Raw genomic sequence first — 26,768 nt, forward strand, 5'->3', positions numbered from 1 at the left:
ACTGCCACTTGTTAATATGCAGCACAAGTTTCAAATGATTTCACCTTGGCAGTTTTCTGGTCTTGGCTGTACCATCTTTTGATTTTTTGATTTTTTATTTTTCAATTAACCTCAGCTCTTCTTGATTCGAAAAAATGCTTGATCTTCTTTCATTGCATCTCTAAATTTTCTACTTTATGCATGTCATTTCCACTTTATTTTTTCTTAAGGAATTCTCCAAAACATGAGCTATGAGCTTATTTCCCTCAATAAGTCTCTTCGTAAATGCAGAAATGCAACAGATTTGTACAGATAAGCAAAACAATGACAGTTCATTTGAAAATGTGATGGGATATGCCTGATACCTTTCTAAATAATTGCTTTCTTTCTTAAAAAGCAAACAAAAAATTCCATGTTTTACAGAAATGCAAACTTAAAACAATCTATTCTTCAGCCTAAGAAGTCTGAAAGTGTCCCAGTCAATAAATCTGCCTTCTGCACAGGTTGGTATTTCCTTACTGAACACTGTTAAATGCTATTTCTGCCTCAGGAGCTGTAGATTATTCCACCAAGCCTATAAACAATCTACGAATTTTAATTCACTTCTTTAAAATGCAGAGGTTCAGGAAAATTTAGATCTAAAACTCTGACATCACTCACTTAAACATTAAACAAAAATATAGGAATTTTAGAATATCACTCAATGCAGTGAAACATATCCTATCAATCCAGTAGCACTTCTTTTTCTGGTTAGTCAAGCCAAGCAAACGTATTTCCTTTTGGCTAATGTTTCACTCATATTCATATTGCCTTTTGACTAATTAAAGACAAGAAGAAAAAAAAACAACAGTCCTTAGATGCTTAGATAAATCTATTGTGCTTTTTTCAAGACAGAATTCTGAACAGCAATAAAAAGCAATTTGTGAAGTAGATACATACCTCCGGCTCTCCAATGGGCGCCCATCACTAGAGATGCTTCGTGGGATGTTGGCTGCTCGTTCTGGGGGTGGCATTTTCCCTTCTCCTTTCCCTGATCCAATCCTAGATGGCACTGGACTTTGAACTTGGGATGGTACCTGAGCCACATGAGGTCCCTGTCCCTTGTTTGCATTTCGCTGCCATTTGTTATTATTTCTGAAGGGAAATTTGAATTCATATGACATTCCTTCATTCACTTTGTATTCCATCACTGGCATACGGTAGTTTTCTGAACAACTCCTGGAAAAGAAAAAGGACAACAAAACAAAATGCTGTTATAAAAAACATTGTTCTAGAAAGTAAAACAAATATATTCTGTCCACAAGGATAAAATTTTGAAGACAGAAGCTGAGCCAATTACAAGAAAGAGAAGATGCAAGACTTCTTTTAATAAACATGTATTTAACAAGCTTTATACTGCTCATCTGATTACTCTGCTACAAAAACAACAAAAAAAATATCTGCACAAAAGTTATCTTAGAAAATAAAACACTTGCTAATAATTGTAGATGCCAAAACAGAAGACGTCCCCTCCTTCCTAAGGATAAACATGAACAGGGCAGCACAAAAACTGGACTAAGATAGGACATATGCTAACACAGTTCATGTAAGATGCAGGGAGAGTGATTTGGAAAATAAATGTGACCTTGGCCAAGATGGCCAAGAAGGCCAGTGGCATCCTGGCTTGTATCAGGAATGGTGTGGTGAGCAGGACTAAGGAAGTCATCCTGCCCCTGTACTCAGCACCGATGAGGCCTTGCCTTGAGTACTGTGTTCAGTTTTGGGTACCTCAGTACCCAAAACAGAAAGGACATTGAGGTGCTGGAGCAGGTCCAAAGAAGGGCAACAAGGCTTGTGAAGGGCTTGGAGAATATGCCCTATGAGGAGAGACTGAAGGACCTGGGGCTGTTTAGTATGGGGAAAAGGAGGCTGAGGGGAGACCTTATTGCTTGCTTCCAATATCTGAAAGGTGCTTACAGCGAGAGCGGGGCTGGTCTCTTCTCAATGGTGACAGGATGAGGGGAAATGGCCTCAAGTTGCACCAGGGGAGGTTTAGGTTGGATATCAGGAAACACTTATTTACAGAAAGGGTTGTTAAGCACTGGAATAGGCTTCCCCAGGGAGGTGGTTGAGTCACCATCCCTGAATGTATTTAAAAACCATTTGCACGTGGTGCTCAGGAAGGGTTTAGCAGAGGGTTGTTAGAAAGGGTAGTTGGTTAGATTGTGGTTGGACTTGATGATCTTTAAGGTCTTTTCCAACCTGAGCAACTCTATGATTCTATGATGTGGGTGGGTTTTTTTGTTTTGCTTGCTTTTTTTTTTTTTTTTTTTTAATCTGCTACCAACCTTGCATACGTGACTGCTGGCAAGTCATCTCATCTAAGTGCATCCCTGCTCTTCTTCCAAACTTATATCAATCAATTTATTTGGATAGGAATTGCTTCTCATGTGAATGTACTATACCAATCTTCATTTTAGTTATGGTCTGTATAAGCTACTGTAGTAGAAATACTAAATGATCTCCAGAGGATACAGTAGAAGGCTACAAGTTTTGAAAAATTGATTGCCGAAGAGATAATGCTTTGTGCAAAGATTTAAGCCAAATCTTCAGTGATACATCTAGGATAACCACCAATCCAATACACAGTTCCTAAATCTTAATGATTTTGGATAAAGCAAGCAGGATAAACAATAACTTTTAAAAATGTTATAATTAGGTAATAAACTACTATGAACACTCGATCATGCAAGACTGCAAAACCCATGACTGCTGAGAACAGTATTTCTAAAAGTGCGGTAATTTCTCTTCCTGCTGTGCATATGGATACATGAATGCTAAGCCTGCTTTTGGCTGCACTTAATTTAGTTCAGAAATAATAGGATCTGCGCTTTCCACACAGATTTTTCTCCTCTAATCCTTTTGCTATGATTGCAGCTGAACATTTCATTTGCTTGGGCTACTAAATACTGTACAAAAGCTTTCCAAATACCTCATGGGTGACCTTATGCCACTGTGCATTTTAATCCCCGACGTATTCAATTTTCCATTGACAACTAGGGGACAAATAAAACTTCTTTCCTGTCTGCTACCAGGTACAACAGGGTTTAGAATAGCTCACAGTAAAAACAAATATGGATTCTTCTAGCGTTTATGTAAATATTGTGTCTTTGCTTAGAGACATATTTTCGTATTAATGTAATAAATGCACATTTAAGTTTAGCTCCAATGTTCCTAACTATAAAAATATTTAAGATCTGTCCCTATGAAGATATTACCTGATTAGAACACAACAGTGTAAAACCTACTGTCTGACTGCAAGGAACATATTGATCTTGTGTAACTGTACATATTTTTCTTGGTAAATCTAACAACTCTTGAGCTAGCCACTGGGCAAACTTAGTCCACCAAAGATTATCCCATTTTAATAATACAGCATTTACAAGAAATTAATACAAGACACTGGGAATGTGGTTGAACACTACAGACAATTGAAGAGTTCAGGGGACCAGTAAAAAATTACAAAAAAAAAAAACTTTAGATAGTTTGAGTTCTGGAAAAATGCAGATAATATACAATTTAGGAATAAAAGTATGTGTTAATGTTTATTTCTGACATTTAAAACCTGTAAGAGCAAAAATACAAGCCCCTCAAGATTAACAAGGATTGGAAGTGAGAGAGATGCAGCCAGATTGGAAGATGCAGGAAGATATGGAGTGAAAAAAATTGCAATTTAGAGGAATATCTCTGCTCGGATCCATAGATTTGATAGACTCTAGGACCTTACTTACTCATTAAAGGATAAAACTGTATGTCTATTCATAGCTTTCCAGAAGTACATCCAGAGACACTGAAATGTACAATTATTTTTGATGCATATAAATGCACAGTTCTCTATATGTTGTTTGATTTCTAAATCAATATAGCTTAAAGGATACATAAGCTTATTTTGACATTTCATTAAGCAGCAGCATATAATAAATATTTTGCAGGGCCCAGAATGTTAGAAATTTTCTTAAGCTTTTTTCTTTCACCTTACAACTCTGGTTGCTATCTTATAACAATGCAGCGGCTTCTGAAGGTTGACACTTATTCTCCAGCATTTACCCCACCTCCACCATCCCTAAATCAAAACATGATTTCTGACTAAAGGTAGTTATCACACAGTACCTGCGTGGCGTGCAGTCCTCATATGGAGGGACAATGACAACCTTCACCGTTACCGATGTCCTCAGAAGATCAATCATTTGCTCATGGCTCAGAGTGGCTACAGCCACCTTACAAATTTCCACCAGCCTGCTACCCTGTCGAAGTCCTGCCTGCCACGCATACCCGTAGGGCTCAACATCTGCCACAATGCCTTCATAGTTTACATGGAAGCCAAGCTGACCCAGACCATTCCTACGCAGAGTCATCTCCACTGTTTCACATCCCTTAGTCATGAGCTGTGGATTGAAACAAGAAATTTAATGATTAGGACATTAATAGGATACAATAAGGGAAAATATATATCCTGAGTACACAACTTGCCTTCAAGTTTTTACCAAAACCAAAGGGATTTTTGGAAAAAAACCAAAGCAGATCGCAACAGATAAAACATGGATTTAGACAAGTGTGTCTATTTTATCTTATACATTTTGGTAACTAAACAACCATGCTATACGTGATAGGACAAGGGGGAATGGTTCTAAACTGAGATGGGGCAGGGGGGGAAGGGGGTGGGTTATGCTAGATATTAGGAGGAAGTTTTTCACACAGAGGGTGGTGACACACTGGAAATGGTTGCCCAAGGAGGTTGTGGATGCCCCATCCCTGGAGGCATTCAAGGCCAAGCTGGATGTGGCTCTGGGCAGCCTGGTCTGGTGGTTGGCAACCCTGCTCATAGCTCGATGGTCACTGTGGTCCTTTTCAACCCAGGCCATTCTATGATTCTATGATTTCCAGCTGTTTTAGTAAACTGCAAGTTTACTTTCAAACAGAATAATAATGCAATGGCATAAGCTACTAGACACAGTAAACTGTAATCCATGCCAACTTGTCTGTCTACCATGAACACAAATACAGTCAAGAATAATTTAACAGGACATATTTTTCCCTTTTTCCTGGTCATTATACAGCTAAGCTGTGAAATTAAATATAGTGAAATATAACACATTCTTTCATGACTTAATTGGATAAAAAATGAGCATAGACAGATGTTTTATATAAAGATACTATGATTCACTGCGTTTTTATTTTATCATATCATATTGAAAGAATATCTTAAGCTTGCAATATGAATTGGGACTGCACCCTGCTAGCACATTAATAAGACAAAGATATTAGTTTCATTTGAAACAAGTTTCAACAAGCTTATAAGCCGGAGAAAATAAGGCAAAACCTACAAAAGAAAAATGATGACATCAGTATCTATTGTGCAGGATCAGTTTATGTGTGTGAAGGCCCTGGTTTTTTTGTTTTGTTTTGTATTTTTAAATATGGAGACAATTGACAGAGCCAGTTGATGTTGGCTGATAAACTAATATCAGATCAGTAACGGATTTTGAGAAATAAAAGCAGGAAAGTCTGTGTAGATTTAACAATTAGCAAATAGGATAGCTTCAGGCATCCCAAACACTGATGCAACTCAGAAGCCTTCATGGTGGGGTGAGATGAGAAAGGAAAGAGGAAGCAAACAAGAGAACACATTCTAACCTCCAGCCTTTTGACGATCTCTTTGATGTCATCAATGTTGCTGATGAAGCTCTCCAACGAAACGCATTCACCTCTCTCATAGAATATTTTTATATTTGTGTCTGTTGAAGTCCAACCTATTACATCTCGACAGGAACAATTAAACACCACACTTTTTGTGTCCTGTTCAATGAGGACTACAAACTCATTAGAGACACCTAGGAGACAGTCTATTTCCATACCCTTGCTGTAGTCTTTTGCATGGACACTCCACACGATAGCACCAGAACTATAGATCTCTGCTCCTGGATAGGGCTTGGACTTTTCTTTCTTTTTTGAAGCAAGTGAGATGAAGGGGAATTTGCCAGAAGGGTCAATAGGTGTGTTGGTGACATTCTTCTCTGCCAAGTCTTTCAAGTATTCTTGACGGGTCCTGGTAGCCATTGCACGAAACTTTTCTGATTTATGAGCAGCATTCTCTGCATTAATCACTTTGGCTAGTAAGAAGTCCCTAAACACGTTTGATTTAGGAAATGTGACGCCTTTTGGAATAGGTGGTCCAAAAGATGGTACATCTCTGGATCTTGTCACAGCAACACTAAAAGAAATATGGAAATAAAGAAGAAGCAGAGAGTTTGACTGTATGTGAATTCAGCACTTTTTGAATACATAAATATATTTCCTTTTTTCCATAACTCCGGAATGGTTTTTCTTAATTTCCCAGTAATATACTCTTACTTACATTTTAATCTTGCCAGTGGGCAGACCATATCTCCCTTCTCATATGAGCAGAAGGCCAAATATTTCTGCATCTAGGTATTTTTTGAGCCATCCTTAGTATCTCAGCTTAAAGAGAACTTCAAATGCAAAATCCCGCACTTCTTGAGGGGTAGGATAAAATAATCAGTCTGGTATTATAGTTCTGATTCTTGCTCCCTTTCATTATAACCAAAAAATTTCTGACACATTCTATTACTCCAGCCTATAATTTAGGCAATTAAGTTGCTGAAAAGCTCATTCACTCAGTCGTCTGTCCTAAGTAGAGGTCATCACTACAACAGCTTTGTAACAACCACCACTCCATCAATTCTAACCTGATCTAGCATATTTAGGTCAAAATATGAAAAATGATTAACTAATTTTGGCCAAAAAATCATGGTAATGGAGTTTTTATAAAGAAAATAAACACTTGCAAATACACTCGAAGTGTATATGATGGTTCACTTGGAAGGTTGGCTATTACTAGTTTTACAATTTATTCTAACCTGTCTGACTCCTTAAGCATAATTACTGAAATCGTCAAGTGAATTATACTGAGAGAGAAACCAGGCTTCTGAAATGTTCTTTATCTTAGTGGGAGGGAGAATCACTGGCAAAGACAGTGCTCAATTTTATTCCTTTTATGCAGTTCTTTACATAAATTCCAGTACAATTTTATGCTATATTGCTTCCTGTTTAGTCTAGGATTATGATCAATGTGACTGTTCCCAGCAATCCACTGAAAAGAGGTCAAACTTACTTTGAAAACTTTTCTAGAAAACTTTTCATAATGGAATTCTAGAAATTTAAATCAAGTGTTTGTACCAAGAGGAGAGGATTAAAAAAAAAAGTCGAAAGGACTTTAAAGACAGTACATAGAACATATAATGCACTGGCAGTATCCATCTCATCTGTCAGTCTCATCTGTGCACAGGACTGAAGCCCAACATACATGAAGAAAACCACAAAATTGGCACTTAGCACCTAGCCAATTCTAAAATCAATACTGACACTTATTTTTTTTCCCCATCTTCACTCTCCTCCCCTTAAAATTCAGATCTGTATCACTAAAGCTGAAGTTTTCAAATAATTTTATCACTATTAGTAATCAGTAAGATTCTGTCCTTTTCAGTTGCAAACACTTGAAAAAATAAAAAAAGATATGTGAAAGCCTTTAGGCTAGATCTAGAGTCCTGAGATATTTAAATTAAATTTAAAATTATAGCATAAAGAGTATAAATCTTTACCTTGCTCTATATAATGAAAAAACATGAAACCACAAGCCACAATATTTAAAACAGCTAGCAAACGCAGATCTGTCTGTGTTTGTAAATATACAAATTCAGATGGAAAATGTATTCATAGTCCTTGTGGATTTCCTAGGATTTCTTACTTTTCATTTCCCTCAAAATCAATCTGACAAAATAAGAGCTGAAACGTGTCTAAAAATTTAAGAACATGTGTACACATAAACCAAGTAGCAGCTTGTCTTCAGAAGTACAGCTCAAAATGAGAGATGCAAGCAAACTTAAAACCCAAGCAACCTCTCAAACATTCTAACTGAAATGGTTCACTATTTGTAGTCTTTTAGTATAAAGGGTCAGGAAACAATCTCAAGATAAAAGAAGTCCATCCAGTTATATACAGTCAACGACCTGTCTTGCAGCCAGCAAGTATCAACATGCCTACTTCAGAAAAGTTTAATGCACATACAAAATTCAGCACTGCTTCTAGTACTGCTGCTTGAAGAAATATTGCCACAAGCTTGTAGGGAGGGAAAAACCTTCAAACCTTACCATAATTATGTGAAAAACATGAATATATCATCTCAAAGACACTGCACTCAACTCTTCCTCTATAGACTGAAGTGACACATTTCTATTTCAGTAAAAACAATTTTAAGGCTCCCTCATTTCCAGATGATTATTCTAAATCCACTGCTCTGACATTTCCTATTTTAAGTTAAAAAGTAAGAATCTGCTGAGATTAATTGATATCTTAAAAATACAGCAAGAGTTCTGGATGTAACAAAGATAAGAAGTTTTGAGTGATCTTAAAAAAAGTCAAAAGCATTATTTCTACACTTAATTTGTTACAAAATTTATACTAAGTAGGAATCTCATTTTGCAGTTCCTTGTTATATGTCACTATCAATTAGCATTTTCTCTTTTAGTAACTCTAAGGTTACACTACATTATATTTGCTGCATAATGCTCTGGAATAGTATTTTTGGGGAGAAACTAATAAAGAGCCAAAAATATTTCAGACAAAATATTTCCAAGAATGCAGCTACTTTCTTAAGGTTTACTCATATTTTCCCCATTGCATGCATTTCAAAAAGGGCATATATGCTTAGATGCCTAAATTATCAGAACAAAAAGCGCATTTGTAAAAATCAGAGGAAAAATTCTTCTTGAATACGGTTATGAAGAAAAGTGAGATCCAAGCTTTAAAATCATTCATGAATGCCTAACTAGAGAGTGAGCAAAATGAGTACATCCATTTCCTCATTGAATGTGGCTCCTTTAGATACTTGTGTGGGCCTACAGACTTTTTAAGAAACAATATTAAATTCACATATCCCAAAACCTCCAAAACCTCAATCTTTCATCACATTTTCCTACTGAGAATTGAGAAGAGGGATTACACCTCTCTCTGCATTCAGTTCCACGTTTTCAGTGAAACCAGTGACAGTTACCTGTAACAAACACTGTCAGTACAGGGACCGTGCACTCTCACAATGACAAAGACATGCTGGAAGTGAGATCGAATGTTCTTTGGGCTGAATGGTTGTGCTCCAGGCTCCTGGAAAACTATTGTCACAATATCATTTCCAATATGTCGCTTTCTCAGAAGCTAAAAAAAAAAAAAAAAAAGATGAAATCAAGGAAGCACACGTTAAAACTTTTCTCACAGTTTTTAAAGGATTTAGTGTTTTTTTTTTCCTATTACTATTGTTCAGTTCTATATCTCAAGCTGAAAAACAAAATGGTTGATGATACACACACACACACGAAAATTTTAAGCTAAATGGAAACACAAAAAATGATAACAAACACCTACTAGTATGTAATCGCAGTCACCAATCAGTAATACATGGAAGTTGGAAAACATTTCGCACTTCACACATCTTTACAAGGTTCAATTTCAAGTTAAAATTGTTGTCATTGTTAAGACAGTCTATAATAATTATCTTATGCAGTATTCATTCAGCAAATCAAATACTACAGTAAATAAAAAAGGTAAATTATAGCATAGTATTTACTGTATAAAAGGAAGCTGTAAAGAACGCTGTGGCTTTTTTTTTATTATTATTGTTAAAGGAAATCTCAATTTTATTTGCAGAAACGCAAACTAAATCTTTAGAATAAAATGGATACACGTCATACTCATGATGGTCTACTACCCAACAAGAAAAATGTATTGAACTTCATTCAAATGTATCAGAAGGGGAATTCATGTGGACACAGGACACTTAGATTAACAGCTCAGTTCCTGAAAAAGGTGTCATGGGATCCTCACTGGTCTTTGGTTTTTCTCTGAGATAAAGGAAAATGTCACTATTTCTCTCCAAAAATAATGTGATAACCTCAAATTAAACTTTGCAGTAGTCCAAGGAAAGCATGGAAGAAACACTGTAATTTTTTTTTTTTTTGCTGCTTTTGTCAGTCACCTAATTGATTAGCTTTTCTCTCCTTTTAGAGACCAGGAACTTCAAAGTAACAGAACAGGACAGCCTACGAACTTCTTCAGTATATTAAAAATAAAAAAATAAAAGAAAATGAATTTGTTTCACTCATCTTCTTTCCAGTGGCTGCACAGTGTTCTGGGTTCCCACTTGTCACCTCTGATTCTGCACACATTACTGTTTGCTGAATCAAAGTATGATTGACCTTGTTGAACAAGGCTGAAAACTGTCATGTAAGCACATATGTAATACAAACGCGCTACCGACATTATAACAAATATTTTCATTTAAAGTTTTACTAGATAATGCATAATGAGACAGAAAACAGTCCTACGGAGAAAAATCTAGTTAGACACCTGCAGTGTACTAGAATGACCTGCCTTGCTCATCTCTGTGATGCAGATGGCCAGTGTTTTCTTTGCTAGTAACAAATAACATTTGTCATAATTATTCATTACCTCACCTAAGAGAGGAGACAGGAAAAATTAATTGTAAGCAGTCATAGTTCATCTTACCTGCTGTTTGTTGTTTGGAGTATATGGCAACATAGTAGAAACATGGAACATGATTTCATAGTCCTTGTATGTTGTATATAGAGAGTGAGTACCTGTTGAATCAGCTTCAGTTAAGGAAAGAGAAAATAAGAGCATTATTAAAAAAACAAGTTCAAAATAAGGTTTCATTACTATCAAACAAAATCATCAGACAAGAATTCCTATTCATCCTCAATCCTTGCTTATATGAAAGCAAATAAAAACTTATCTAGAATTTGCTCACTTGTCAAATCAAAACACATAGGCTGCACATGTAATTTGACATACTTTTGTCAGTGATGAGTTTGCTAGGAATAGAGAATTTTTACCAGAATATTGTGAAAAAAGTCTATTTAAGCATGAAAGGTGGAAAAGAAACACAAGCCATGTATATATAAATATAGGTAGCGATAAGCCTACAGAAACACACACTATTAACGTGTATATCAGAACTAGGTACTAAGATAGAGTCATGCTATAGGGAAAAAAAAAAAAGGTATTTCTCACAGAGAATGCATTAGTTTACATATGACAAAGTAAACTAAAACTTTCCTACTTTGTGTTAAACTAACGGAGCATTCTGGCTTCGTTTAGTGAGCCACCTGGATCTGCATGGTTAGAAAGTCACTTCCTCATTACTTGTACCCTTCTTTGGAGATTCACTTCTAAAACAATTGTATTGATTGGATTTATTTATTTATTTATTTATTTTTGAGGCAACAGTTTTAAAAACTATATTTATTATTTTTAAAGGGGAGAGAGAGGTTAGAACCCAACCCTGTCACTATCTCATCCAGAAATGGAAAAGTACTTTTGCAGAGCACTAAGCAACCAACTTTCAAAGTAGACAGAAAATAAAATGCATTTTGGTATGTTGAGGGATTCTTTCTTTGGAAATGGAAAGCAAAAAGTTCATTTATATTCTGGAAATTATAGATGAGTAACAAGATGTAATCATCTTCAGATACCACCTAGCATCTCAAACTAATCAGAATGAAACTGAATGGTACAGAATGTGGAAAGGACTTCAACAGGTGCTGTGATCTCATGCATAATCAAATCAGTGATGAACATACAACACACAACATGAAAAAGAGCAGATTGGGTTATTTTAAACATAAATACCAGGAATCTGAATTTAATGAGTAGTGAATTTAATGATAAAGCCTTTGTTAAAAATGGTACTTAATGGAAAAGAGCAGTCAAAATAGAATTTTTGCATGTTTATAAGATAACAATGGAAAAAGCCCACAACAATGCCATACTGCTGGTATATTAATCAAAGGTACTCTCACTAAAACTTAAAAGTTATAGAAGAAATGGAAGGAATTCAGAAACAGGCCAAAAAAATAATTATACGTGGATGGAGAGACTTTCATGTGGAGAGATAACTAGGATTACAAAGTTTAGAAAAAAAAAAAAGGGGGATTTAACTTCATTAAAGTTTATGAAGTGTTAAAGAAAAAAGAACAAAACTTGAAAATATTAATTTAAGATGTAACATTTTAAAGCTAAAATAGTACATATACTCCATTATACGTAACAGCTACCCACAGTGCAAAAAGCCTGGTTTCAAACAGAATTTTAGAAGTAGTACACTTACATATAGAAAAAAGCATCCTGCATATCTCAAGTTGTAATGTAAACATGCTACTACTTATACAATCTCAGCCATTTACAGCAAAAAAAAGTTGATAAGCCTTTATATATACTGCATGTTGGAATATTTCACATTAGCAGAGCTCATGTTACGAAGGAAATGACTGTTTGTGAAGTATTTACAATAACATGCACTGATTATACTCATAACCTATATAAATAAACTTTGACACAAACTTCTATTTTCCTGTCAAATTTGGAAAAATAAAGGTAGCACTGCTATCAGTTAAAAACTGCAGCATCATCTGTAAAATGAAATGCAAAAATTTCTACATCATAAACTGCATGGAGATTTTGCATTTGTAAATAATCTGTACTTAATAAAAAGAGAAAAAGAAAGAAAATTTGTTTCTGGAATCTTATAAAAAACCTCACTAAATGCTTCAAAGAGTTTGGGCTCTTTTCTTCAACACACAACATTGCTAGCAAAAAAAAAAACAACCAACAATCAGCTAACTGCTGAATATTTTCTTTTTAATGCTAATTACAAAAGCTGAAGTGGAGTCATTTCATCTTGTACTCAGTCTGCAGCAGCTTGCATCGTTTGCTTGATCACAACAGCACTTGCTGAAGGAGGCAGATGCACTTGAAAGTCACCCAAACATTAATGTTCCTCCTTACTCAGTCTTTTTTTTTCCTTCCCTAAGTATGCAATTTTGTACATAATCTCTGCTAAAAGTGACTGAAATATTACAGAGAATGCAGAGGAATGGGGGGGCACTCTGACTTGTTATTAAAAATAATACTCTAGAACAACAAATATGCATTTGAGCCAAACTTCCAACTTTCATGAATGAAGTTCGTTGTGGGCAGAAAAGGGTTTTTTCTTTGCTGTCCTACCCACCTCAAAGTGCACAGAAATCTCACAGCAGTATTGGTTCTGCAAATTCAGTAAAATACAATCGTAATAACTTAATTATTCTAATAATTTTACAAGAACTCCACAGCTTAAATCCCTCCTATTCAAATCCAATATAAACAGAAGTCCATATCCAATACAGACCTGTGTATCTTCTTCACCTCTCGCATTTCTTCTTTCTTGCAAGACCAGAATACTTCTACTGAAGCACAATAAAATAATTACTGATATTTGCTTGAAATTAAGTCACTGCCATTGCAGCAAAATCAAAGATTGGGCACTGGAATAGTATCCATCATTCCACAGTGAGAACTGTCAGCCAACACTGCAATTGCCTTTAATTCCCCTGTATTTGATTGAGGGTTCTACAGATTCATGAGTAACTTTCTTACACTGGGGACATGCTTTCTTGTCATCTGCTTACAGTGTATCTATCCATGGATGTTGTATTCTCAGCCCTGTCCAAGTACTGGGTGTGCTTACTTAGCTGCAGACCTTTTCCTTCCACCATTATTCAACTTTAAAAATCCATCCCATTGGTCTGCATTTCCAGTACTTTTTTAGTTACCTACACAAGGACTATCTTAACAGGATCCCATTTAGATGATTTTTTCAATACAAACAGTGCCTAAAATCATTACTGACAAAAATCATTGATAAACTCAAGCAGAACCTTACTGAAGCTGTGGGACTTTACCAGCACACTCCTACAGCAGCTTTTCAAAACTGTACACTAAGAAAACTTCGTAAAAGCAGTAAGAGTAGAAATCCTAACTCAGTATTTAGAAGGAAAACATGCTGCAAAGAATTGTAGGTAAACAAAATAAATGATACCAATTGGGCAGGACAAACAACAGTCATTACTACAAACTGCAGCAGCACTCAGAAGAGAGAAGTACAAGAACTAAATGTTTCAGAGCTTCATATTGCTCCCATTTACATCTGCTGTCAAGATGTCCTGACTTGTTCCTATTTTCTCCTAGTTATTGGCCCAATGTTGGCACCTAACAGACCTGCCTGCCGTTCTGTTATACACAAGGACAACACTGAGCATTCACGTTCAACTTCCATAACAGTCATGCTGTTTTCAGATACCATTTCTGAGGACAGACAGAATCCTTTATTTTGTAACATACAAACATTTACGTGTAACACAAATGCAGACATTCAAATTTCTCCTCCTCCTTTCCCCCCAACCCTTTTCCATTTTTGAAACAGTCCAGGACTGTTTGATTTTTTTTTCTTCTTCTTCTTCTTCTTCTTCTTATTTTTTTACCCTTAGACTCCCAGTGAATATCTCAGACCCAATATTCTTTCTTTCAAATTGCTGCAAAGAAGTGCACAGTAATCTGTTTATTTCATTAGAAACATTCCTGTTTGTTTAAAAAACCTGATTTGAACACCAGTTTGAAGCTCATCCATTTCCTACCCTTTTCACCTATTTAATATATTCTGTGCTGTTTTAATATTCTTCCAAAGTCTTAAACAAAAAATCATGCAATATAAAAACACCTAATACAAAAACCTATCATTATCAGCTAAACTGATAATCTCATCAGGCGGATTTATTTCCTGCACCACAGGCACTGTGACACTGCTGAACAGTAGCTCAGGTTACCAGGCCCAGCATCATCCAGCTGCTTTAATTTACTATTTTAAATTACTGAGAAGTATTGAGGTATACTGAGAAGACTGAACAAGGGGGAGGGAAATAACCCGTGTGTTACAACTGGAAAATTAAGCCAAACGACTGAAGTTACAATTTCAAAGATTACTGTGGTGTTTGTTACTTTAAAGTGATGCCTATAAACTTCCTAGCAACTGTAGGAGAGGTGACATTTTCAAGCTCTATTTCCTATCCAAACTCTTCAGGCTGCCAGAAGATAGATTGTTTCCCCTGCGGTAATGCTAGAACACATAAACAAAACTTTAAAAGTAGCAGTTCTTTTCCACCGTTGCACTGGCAGAGATCCAAAGCTAAAACTCTTACAGGATCCAATATACTTAAATAGCCTTTCCATTAATAGGATGAATAAGATTCCTTCTTTCAAAAGCTGGCACTGTTACAGATACTTACCAATTAGGCCCATAATTCTAGAATTTTCTAAGAACGACTGTTCTGAAATTGTGTTTTATTATAGCAGCTTCTCCTAATTTGCATAAAATAGGGAAGTTTTGTGAATTTTTCTGGAGTAGACATAGAAATGAACTTCCCTCCACACTGAGAAAGTCCTCCACACTATCTTGCATCATGCATCTGCTTTTTCTAGGTCGCAACGTATTGCAAAAGCATAGAAAGTGGCAAAGCAGCCCACATACCTTTGACCTTTCTTGCAAGTTGATGAACATCATCTGTTTTTAAAAGCATCATAAAATCAGCTGTGCTGGCATGAAACAAATTTTATTCAGGAAAATGTCCTGAAGAACTAGAACTATACATGATGGTAGCACAAGAAATATTTCGTGAAGGTGGTGTCTAGCAACACCAGAGCACAGAAACAGAAGATAGAAGCTAGCTTCCTAGGCTGTGGGCTTGTATATACCACAGGAATTCCAACAAAATCCTATAAACCTAAGTCATGGCAAAACCACAACCTCTTCTCCACAGGCTTTCCATGTGAGGACAAGTGCAGAAAACACAGGTTAGTTACTTAGGGCAACTATCAAATATGCACTGCCTGCATGCATTCTGCTGTTCACCTATTTCACATATGTGAGATTCTGAATTCTGACCTGAAGGCCACCCCTCTGGACTTAATTACTTTGTCTACCAATAATCTTTCAGAGAAACAAGAAGCAAGTTCAAGCAGCCTTCCCTCTCACCCTCAGCTGAGAATGCAGATCTTTGGAGATGACAGCAGCAGAAATCTGCAATGATGCGCTTTTCAACACGCAGCTGCTCTTGAGCAGGAGGAACTCAGCTCCGCAGCCACCTGCAAGTCCTCAGGACTGGCACACTGTGCCTGCTCGAGGCTCTGGCCACCTCATGATGAGCAAGACAGCATCTTTCTCAGGGCTGCAGATAGCAAACACCTGGCTATACTACTGTGAACCAGCAGGGGCTCCCAAAACAGCTACTTCTGTTACCAGGAACTTCATCTCCTAACAAAATATCAAGGAATAAAACTCCCACTGGAACTCTAGGATGAACCTGCTTTTAATTACATTCCCCTTCAATTCATATAGATGTCCTTAGGCTGCTCAGTATGTCTCACACGGCTTTCTGTCCCATTCTCATGGAGACAGGTTTCTGATACTGTCATTTAACAAACACTACAAAGTTTTGTTTTTTTTCTTCTTCTGTCACCGGGCACCTATTCCCAGCAGTCCCAGAGCTTCCTTCCTCCCTGTGCTGCTGCTTATTAGTGCTGTGTCAAGTTAAATAATCAGTCAATTATAGCAGCCCCCATATTTACTTCACAAAATATTTAGTAAAGGCTGGAGACTTTCTGCTAAGTTGATGTTTCTTCTTAATAGTCTGTGTCTATACAGAATACACAATAACGGTTCCCGAATGAAGCTTTCCCAAAGAGCTTAGTGCTGTGTCCTCAAAAACATTTATTTTCTTCCATTTCCATGTCCACCCAACAGCTGGACATAAACAAACAAACAAAATTTGACAAAATTCTTTCCCCAAGTCAGAAGGAACAAGAAAGAACTAAAATACTGCTGGAAAATTCTGCTGCTTAAGAGTAAACTTCAAACAAGCATGTAAGACAGTTGTAGCTTTCATAGTCCATCTGATCAGATGAATCAACTCCTCATCATATGGCATTTCTTGTGCTAGAAACCAATGTGCAGACTGTCACCAAAGAAGCTGGTAACAGTCCAAAGGTTTTGTTTTTTTTTTTTCAGATGACTTACAAAAACTAGACCAAAAGAAAGGGAAGACACTATTGTAGTGTACCTACTAAAAGCAAAAAGGAGGTTACAATATAAAGCCAGAAGCTATGAAATCAGAAACAATATTTTTCATTTTCTGTACCCTTGATTTTTGACTTGGCTTGTTTTTATGGCAAACTAACACTTCAGTGTTGCAAAAAGGAAACTTAACCCTAGAATATGATGTACCTCCAGTAAAGAAAAGAAAATGTTAAAGAAACTGTCCTGGACCTCATTTGGAATAGTATATGTAGTTATAGCCACTAAAATTCATGAGATCGTATTCAAACTGAGATAAGTACAAAAGGAAGTTACCAGGTAATAATGTGCATGGGGAAAGTAGAGAAATTCAGATCTCCCAATCAGTAAAAACAACTTTTCTATTAGGGTTAACATCAGTAAAGCACATAGGAGACAAATGCAGTATCTAAACGCACTCAAGAGAATAAGTGCAACAAGGGAAACTCAAGTATTGCAACTAAAAGACAAAGTCGGCTCAATGGTAAACATGAGGCACATGTATTAAATTTATTTTAAAAACACAGGAAGTTTTTAACCCTCAGAGTAGTGATGCTTAGGCTGATCAAAAACAGCGTGAGGGGATGGCAACAGGTTCTCTGCAAGCACCAAACACACAGAGTAAAATGCTGGAATATTAAAGCAGAGCAATTTACTGCATCTGTGACAGGATAATCATGGCAAAAGCAGTTTTCGATGCACTGAAGTTGATGAATGCTTTTCTGCTGTTAGGACTCATTTCCTTAAATTCCTTTGCTGCAAGTGAATAAAATAGTGAAAAATTTCAATAGGAATTGGTTAGTTCCAATGTTTGAAGGAAAGGAAGATAGACCAAAATTGTCTCCAGTACCTTTACATAGATTTACTATTGGAATGAACTAGCAGTAGCTGATAAGAGGTATTTCACAAATTCTACTAAAAAAAAAAAAATATTTCTTTTATATTTTGTCACCTAAAAATCACTGTTCAACTGCATTTTTGTTTTATTTAATGTTTTATGGTTAAAGTTGATACTACAACTGTCAAAAATAGTCTAATTTCTATAAATCTACAGAAAAATCAGATAGGCAAAAATACGTTTGATAGCAGGAAAAAACAGCTTAGAGAAGAAATTACATGCAACAGGCATAGCATAAAAGCAATAGATCAATTTGTCAAGGTGGAATTATTTGGGATCCCAAAACTTTTTGAGCCAGTTCATTAGCATATCATTCAAGAAATTCCTGACATATCAACTGTTTTGATAATTCATTACACAATACAGTAATGAGGGGCTTGCAGTGGTGATAACAGTTCCATAGTCTACTGGTTTCTTGTTGCAGCTTTAGTGATAATTTCATACCAAATTAGTATAAAATTCCAGTAAGTCCAATAATTATCAAGACCATACGTGTCTGGGTCAATGTATGTACTTGCTCAGCTTTCACTTTCAACAGTGAACAATGTTCTTCCCATTGCAAAGAGCCTATATTTAACAATTCTGTGGAAAAAAATTGATTAGTAACTATATTATTTATTTTGTTCATATAGAAGAAAATATAGACTCCTTACTCTTCGTATCCAGCTGAGCACGGTACTTTTCAAATCCTTTGAGTCGAACTCGTTCTCCCAAGAGCTGAAGAAACTCTTCAAAGGCTGGACCTGCCGATTCGTTATTGTACATTTCCTCTTCTGTGCTTTGCCCAGCTTTGCAGTACATGATACCCACCTTAAGTTGGTAACTTAACTGCAAAGAGACAAAGACAAAATTTTGCACGCATGACAAGTGGATTCAGTAAATGAGCTGTTATTTCACTTCAGATTGTTTTTTATTAAACCCTTAACAAAGAAAGAAATGCCAATGATCAGTCTAACTTCCAAAAGCTTCCGATTTTCTGGAAGGAAACTTATCTGAATATACCGTGATTTGCTCTGAAAGCTTCTGAAATAGGTCACAAGACAGCATTTTGGAACTTGCTGAGGTGACATGGACAAACTTAAATCAACTAAAATTCACTAACTTTAACTTATTATTTTTACAGTGGGACATTTTAAAAGCCCTTGGAAGTGGTTCTGTTCTTTCTCTAAATGAAACATTTTAAAATTTAAAATTTTTAAAAAGCACAACACTGTTACTATCTAAAATGAATGGTGACAAAGTATTAGAAGTCAAAACAAGCAGAGAAAAGAAGAAACTTAAAGGCTTAGTTACTCCTGCTGGAGAAATTGAGCACATGTAATGAGTCACAGTTCTGGGCCACCTACAAAACATTCTTTCTTTTATCCTCTGACACAATAATTACTAAAATTTTATCTTCTAAATATGCCTAATTTCTTTTGTGAAAATATGAGTACAGCATATCTATTACTTACAAAATATCTATTACTTATAAGTAATATAAGTAGTAATACTTATCAATCTATTACTTGTGGAAGAAACATTCACAGGCCAACTTCCAAAATTACAAGTGCACTTCCCACATTATCAGCAGAGTCCCTGACAGAGACTGTTCAGGAACACTCATTGTTCAGATGCGTGCTCTCTGCCCTCTCGGAGGGAAATCGGATGGGTGAAGGTGCTTCTTGGAACCACAGTGCTTTAGCTGTTCTGCTAATGGCAAGTTTCTAGAAATTTCACTCAAATTAGGACTAAGGGCACCTAAACTATTTAAATCTCAATTTTAGATGAAGGAAAGATTTTCCAGGGCATAAAGATAAAAGGCATCCTCAACTTCCAGAAGCATTGAAATAGCTGCCCTTTGTACCTTTGAAAATGTCAGCACGAAGAGTTAAGGACCATGCTGAAAAAGTACAATACCATATTAAATTTGATGAAATTAAAACCAAAAACCAAAACCAACAGAATTCCTAAGGACAATACAAGCTGCTATAGAAAAATAAAGCACTGCTGGAAGACACTCAGCCCCCTTAATACAACTTTTCCTTCTAAATCTAGGGTCTTTAAGAAGTATAACTCAACATAAAAAAGGAGGAGTTGAAGGAAGAACTACAGTGTGGCAGCTTCATTTTAATAATCTGGAAGCATTTCCATATATAAATATCGGGGAGAAGTGCACTTTCAGTATTTATCTAACACTCTATGAAAGACAGCAGAAAGCACATCTCAGATTTAACCAGTCAGCAATTTTATAATATAAATACAGATATACATTAAAAGCCAAGTGACACAGTACAATATTTCCATAAATTCTTACTGGAATAAATCAGGAACTGTCCTGATATTCAAATTTTTAAATCATATTAGAATGCAAACCTGAAGTTACTATGAACTATGCATTCAAGAAAAATAATAGATCCTAATTAGTCAGGAAGGTATCACTGCTATACAGAATGATTGGATTGCTTCTTTATATAGAACCATTCAAAAGAATATATTCTAATAACACCACTAAAAGAACAGCTAGGTGAGAGCAATGTGGGCTGTATATAAAGAACAGCAGATGTTACACTGACATTAACAATCTGAAGGAAGTAAGGGACACGGAAATTGACATAAAACACGAGTACAAGAACTGGGGCAAGAAGAGCTACTAGCCTCTGCAGTATATCTCCATTCTGAAACTGGACATCATATTCAGTTCAGTTATCTACTTTCTTATGATACTGAAAGATTAGTAAAGAGAGCTCAGCCATAAAAAAATATACAAAATTCAGAGAAAATATGTTACAGGCAGAAACTTGAAAAGTGCAATCTGTTTAGTTTATCATAAACAAGACCAACAGATGATTTAATCACTGCATGTAAAAACCTTTGCAAAAAAATCTCACACCAAAGTGACTCGTAAGATGCAGCAGAGATAAATATCGGAAGTCTAGAAACTGAAAGAAGATCAACGTCAATACATGCAGATTCATAAATATGAAAACTAACAATTGCTTTAAAATCTCACTCAAATATTTAAAAAAAATACCCTAGCTTAATCAAAACTGGCAAATAAGTTTTATTAAAGCATACAAATTTGTCTGAAGTGAGGGGTTAGCGGGTGAAATTAACTAAGTCAGACAAGGGTCACCTTATAGTCTTAACTCTTAACAAAACCTCCTACTTGCTACATCAAACAGACACCTGTTCATGTAGTAATAAAACAGTGTGACACACACACCAAGAAAAAGTGATAAACAGTCTGTGTACCTAATTAGTGGAGCAGCTGTTACCCAAATTTATTTTAGCTCGAAATTGATAAAAAATGCAGCTTCTAATTAGTACAGAGTGTGCTTATCTTTTTCTGTTGGAAGTGTCAAACTGTTTCATTACCACAAAAACAAAAAGATACTTTGATGTAAAAAGTACATTTTTAACTATCACCTGCCCTTAACGATTTTCAAATGTTTACGCAGTAGGAAACAAAAACAACCCCATGCTACAACATACTGTAGGTTGTAATGACTTACAGGGCTCAAAGCAAGGATATTTTCATCTTCAACTTTTGTAACTTTCTGAAGTAATTTTGCAAAAGAGCTTTTCTAATTAGGAATTCAATAGAAATATTTTCACAACGTATTTAAATTATCTTTTTGATTTTTTTTTTTCCCCTTGAGAAGATTTTCAATCAATATTATTTAAATTTGAAGTTCTTGGCTGGCATTTCCATCAGCAGATCATCTCTGGAGCCATCTTGGATTAAATTCCACCACTGTTTCCATAGCTGAAAAAGGAAACTTCGGGAAGAGACTGAGAGATATGCCTGGTTCAAATTGTTTGACAAACTTGATTCTGGATGAAAAGCAGATTCAATTTAGGCTCAAGGAATAACTCATTAACACCAAATATGCTTTTGTAAACACTGCTCTAATACACCACAGAAAAAAATGTCTCAAATCTATTAGTTTCTGACTGTTTGAAAGCAGGAAGTTATACTGAATATGAAATTCCTAAAAATTCTTTCTTTCTTTTAGCATGTTTTGCATAAGCTCATCTCTCCTCATCTTAAGACACCTGTTGGCTCATCTCAGTGTCCACTCAAGGAACCACTAATCCAGGATGCTCAGCAGCCACCTATTACTTCAGCACATCATGGCAAGCTCTGAAATAAACAAGCATACAAAACTAACTAGAGGACAGAAAGCTTACGTTTTCCTTCCAGTAGGTATTTATTCGAGGATTTTCTATCTTGCACAGAACAGCTGACCAAATGATAATAGTAGTCGCCAATATTTTTAGAAGAGCCACACTGTCCCCTTTGTGGTGCAGATAATTCAATCTTTTTCATTTATAGAATGGCTATATTTCATGTCAGACTGACAGCAAGAAGAAATAGTAACAGATTTCAATTCCGTGCAGAAAAGGCTGATTGTAAGCAGCAAAAAAGACCAGAAGACAGACAACAACTGTCTCAGTATTCTGAATAGAGCTGTTAAATGTCACTGTCAAGATTTTTAATAATAAAATTCATTTTACACACAGACTTTCATTTTGCTAAGCCTAAGCTATACAGCTAATAAATCTTGGTTCCATTTTAAAAGAGAACAGCGGACTACCACTCAACTGAAAATCATTTGCATAAAGAGGTTTAGAATATTTTGTCATGTAATGTGTTTCAGAAAGCCAAAAATGACCCATAGGCAGCACATTAATGTAACGGTTGTGCCAAATACGTTAGTATATTCCAATAAATCATTTGGTGACTTTGGAGATTACTGTTTTCATTGTAACAGCAATAACAACACCAGAGGAAAACAACTCCCTGCTCCATCTTTGAAAAACAATCACTTAATTTCTTTTAAAGTAAATTACAATGTACAACTGCCATAAGGTTAATATAAAAAGTTAGAATACTTCCTGCAGTGAGTGATTAGTTAGTCAGTGATTTTACTAAAACCAAATATACTGCAAAACTAGGGAGAAAAGACACACAACTCTCCCCACAGACAAACTTTAGTTTTAATGGGGCATTTTAATAAACTGATTTGAATCACTTAAAACTATAAATAGTTTTGCTGTTCTGTCAGTAATCTGAAAGTTTAAGACATTCTACAACTTTATACTTACCCCTTGTTCATCCAGCTTCATAAGCTGTTCTGTGACTTTAGGAGTGTTGAAGGCCAGCCTTAGGCAATGAATATTCAGCTCAGGAACCACATACTCAAGCACTTCTTTTAGGGGAAGTCCTCTGGCTGTGCAGTGCTTTGCAGTTGAAGGAATAGCATCTTCCAGCACAGAGCCTCTTAATGTCATAAGCTAAACACAGAACAAAAATAGCTTGCATGTGAATTACACAGAATCAAGGTTCATTAACAAGAGCACTGGAGAAAATGTACTTTTCCATGATTCCCCATGGAGTATGAGGACATCGGGTACTTCATTTTGCATGAAACAGACACCGACATGCAAAATGCCACTCATCCTGATAGCTAACAGTACTCAGAATATTTCAGATTATTCACAATTCTTTACATTTTGACTTTAGGAAAAAGCGTTAATTGGAAAAGATTAGGAGTAACATTTCCAGTGGAACATCTTTAAGTATGCTCCTCAGGTCTAACCACCTGCCACACAGGAAACTGAAGAAAGTAATTTTCCTATACTTTGCTTGTTTGTAGCTAGTATAGTTCCAGTAACTTTCTCAAACTTTAACCAAAATATCCTTCACATTTTCCTTTTGGACATTATGGAATTACTAATTCATTGTCATACTTGTCTGTAGTATTTGTAATGTAAGCTGTGATATACCCTTTGTTAGGAAATTCCTGCATCATGCATAACAAGGAGAAAAATCTATCCACGTGGAAAAGCAAAAAACTCCACATCCACACCCCGTGTGATTTAGCCTGCTCTCTTCTAGTCTCATTTTAAATCCTTCCTGAACTGCTTACCTCACTGGTTCTGAAAATGATCCTGTAGTTGTACTGAGGTCCGTTTTCTTTGATTTCCTCTGGTTTTTCTCTTCTTATGCTTACAGCTACTGGACCAAGGTTCTCATCTGCCCCGAAATAGTTCCAGTGTTCTTGCATATTAAAAACAAACAAAACAGATAAAAGTCAGACTTACTTTCCAATTGCATTTTCACACTGAGTTGTCATATTGGAAACAAATTGCCAATTGCACTAGAGTAAGTTCTGGTACTAGGATTTTGTTCTTGTCATTCTGTTCTCTAAAGAGCTCCATTTGTACAAAAGGCTGAAATTCAGTGTTGCATTTTTACAAATAGAAGTAAAATAGGATTCGTATTGGTTTTAAAGTCAAATCCATGTTATACACACTGAGCTACATTTTCCTCCCTAAAATATAAAAACAAGGGAGCCGAACACAGCAAAGTGAGAAACTCACAACTCCATATTAAAAATATGAGCAGTAAACAGTTGTGTTCAAAAGATTTAAGTTACTTGTTTCTGCATCAGAAAAAGCAAAAGGTAGTCTTACAAGTTACTAAGAAGGTGAAAAACTGAAGCAGCAAGAAGATGAAGTCATCTTTAAACTTGAAAACACAGACACAAAAAGAATAACGTAACTATTTAACAGCTAAGTGTTAAGAGTTGAGTTAAAACTAGTACAGCTGGGACGATGGCAGAGAGCAGAACAGAGGGTTGGAGAAATTGTTCACTAGCTGAGTAGTGGGCTTTTGATGTATGTTTTTATATTTATTTAATTATAAATTATAAAGCCAAACCTACATATCTTGTCTGATGATGGAGGCACATTATCATGAATTCAGCAACTTATAAATGAAGCTGCACATATTTGAAGTAACAACTGAACTTAAAAATACAATACTTGAAAATTTAAGAGAATATAAAAAAATAGAAGTGAAGCATTTTACAAGAAAAAAGGCCTACGTCATCCCATTCCATATGCTGCATGTCTGCGTATATGAATGAATTTATATACACACAAAAATGGAAATTCAGAGCTATCTGAAATTTCAACACTTGAAAGAAGAAATGTGAAATTCCCTGGAATGATAACAAGAAAGGAGATCTAACCATACTGTCTGTCCACCATCATATACAGATTAGCTGTTCATAAAAGAACCAAAATTAATTATCACTTCAACAGCATTCTGATATGAGCTGTTCTGCAGGGATAAAGTGCAAAATATTTGAATATCACCATCAAGAATTGCATCTGCAAATATACTAAAAATAGATAGCAAAACACACTCCTTCCCAAGTGAATGGCAGTATTTTTTCCAAAGCATAAATCACTATCTTAAAAATCTGAGTGCATTCAAAAAAAAATTTTCTTTTAATTATCCATGCCGATTCTTGTTATACTTTCCTCCAACAGATTCCACACTTTTCAAGTAGGTTCTCTCTCTTTGTGAAGCCATGCGTGCCCTAGAATTACACCTTTATTTTCACAAAGAAGGGCTGGGCTGTTCATCCCTGAGGTCTCTATACTATCATCCTGCCTTTTGTCAGTGCTTTCCATTTAAAGATTTCAGAGCATAAAAGACCCAAAAGAAACCAAGTGTGCTTTCTACCGAATTCTTCTATAAGTCCTCAAGAGCCAATACCCTGCACAGAGGTAATTAACATTCAAAATTCTTTTTCTATCCTGTAGGATAGAAAACTGTAACTATTGTCATAGGTCTTGAGCGACTGAATTAGTAGCAAGTGAGGAAATCAGGAATAAGTGAAAGCATATACATAAGCCTAATGAAATCTTTATATCACTCCATTGATAAAAGCCCTATAGATGCTACAGAGAATTTCTGTTGTTTAAAAATCGAAGACATCTTATTAGCATCCTATATTTTTTCACCCCAGGATGTTTATAACTCTTCAAACAGTCTGCTGCAGAGGCAAGAGTGATCACAGAGAATACAAGACCAACTTTTCACGTGAGACAAATTTTCCTTCAGTACAGTCTGCAGCTTCCAAAATCTGAGCAAGCTTTGCTACCTCCACCCTAATTTGGCTTGGTGGATTAAAAACACTGCACAATATACATGTACCTTTACTTACACAACAGAAAATGCCAGAGAAACAAAGGCAAGTTGTTGTTAATACCTACTAAAAGGGTCCAAAAATTACACTAGAGTCTCTTTTGCATCATCCAAGTAACAACACCTGTAATGAATAATCTATTCCTTCCACATAATTATAGATTTCAGCCAAGTCACCATGAGCATCTCACCAAATTACCTTGAAATTAAAATGGACTGTGCCTAAGAAACTACTTTCATTCAGTAACCTTTTTACTTGTTTAAAAACACAAAGATTAAATGGGCCTGCCGCCTTGACTACCCAAGCCACCTTTCTTCACTATCAGTGATATTCATAATAGAAATGCAACCTTCTCTTCACATAAAGACATTTCTGCATCATCACTTGTTTCACATTACAGAAAACTGTCAATTTCAATTGATTTCACTTGATTTTTTGTTCCACATGACCTACTTGAAGTTCTATCGAAATCATGCCTCTGAGGGAAGGACAGTGGGAAAAATGTTTTTTGTATTTTTACAACTGTGGGGCTTTGGCATATCCCACAACATATCTGAAGGATGTCTTTTTACAGAAGCCAACACAACAAAATCATTGACAAGAAAAATTTCCCTGGCTCATATTCTATAAACAAACACAAGCACAGTCATTTTAAAATTCAGGTAAAAGCCTTTTTTTTTTTTTAAATTTCTTTAAGCCATAAAATTAATAAAGTAAGAAATCACAGCTCTTCCTCTCCACTCAGCCCCAACATATACAATCATTGACACTATTACCTGGTACCTAGTCACCTCTCACAACTAGCCTTAGGACTAGATTATGTTGAGTTTATCTAATTCATGTTAATAACTAC

At 35.7% G+C, this 26,768-nt stretch overlaps 1 protein-coding gene across 3 annotated transcripts in view; it reads right to left on the reverse strand.

Moving 5' to 3' along the window:
• The window catches only part of SIPA1L1 (signal induced proliferation associated 1 like 1), a 190,538-nt gene that overhangs the window by 37,878 nt on the left and 125,892 nt on the right, over positions 1–26,768 (reverse strand). For all 3 annotated transcript variants that reach the window (XM_085224910.1, XM_085224911.1, XM_085224909.1), the window contains 8 exons: positions 23,843–23,973; positions 23,019–23,207; positions 18,581–18,755; positions 10,594–10,697; positions 9,089–9,246; positions 5,653–6,229; positions 4,129–4,403; positions 919–1,197 (listed from right to left, as the gene is read on the reverse strand). In XM_085224910.1, coding sequence (XP_085081036.1) covers positions 919–1,197; positions 4,129–4,403; positions 5,653–6,229; positions 9,089–9,246; positions 10,594–10,697; positions 18,581–18,755; positions 23,019–23,207; positions 23,843–23,973 — 1,888 coding nt within the window. The remainder of the gene's footprint in view (positions 1–918; positions 1,198–4,128; positions 4,404–5,652; positions 6,230–9,088; positions 9,247–10,593; positions 10,698–18,580; positions 18,756–23,018; positions 23,208–23,842; positions 23,974–26,768) is intronic.

This window comes from Meleagris gallopavo, chromosome 5, assembly GCF_905368555.1.
Source record: "Meleagris gallopavo chromosome 5, MGAL_WU_HG_1.1, whole genome shotgun sequence".
Taxonomy (NCBI): Eukaryota; Metazoa; Chordata; class Aves; order Galliformes; family Phasianidae; genus Meleagris; species Meleagris gallopavo.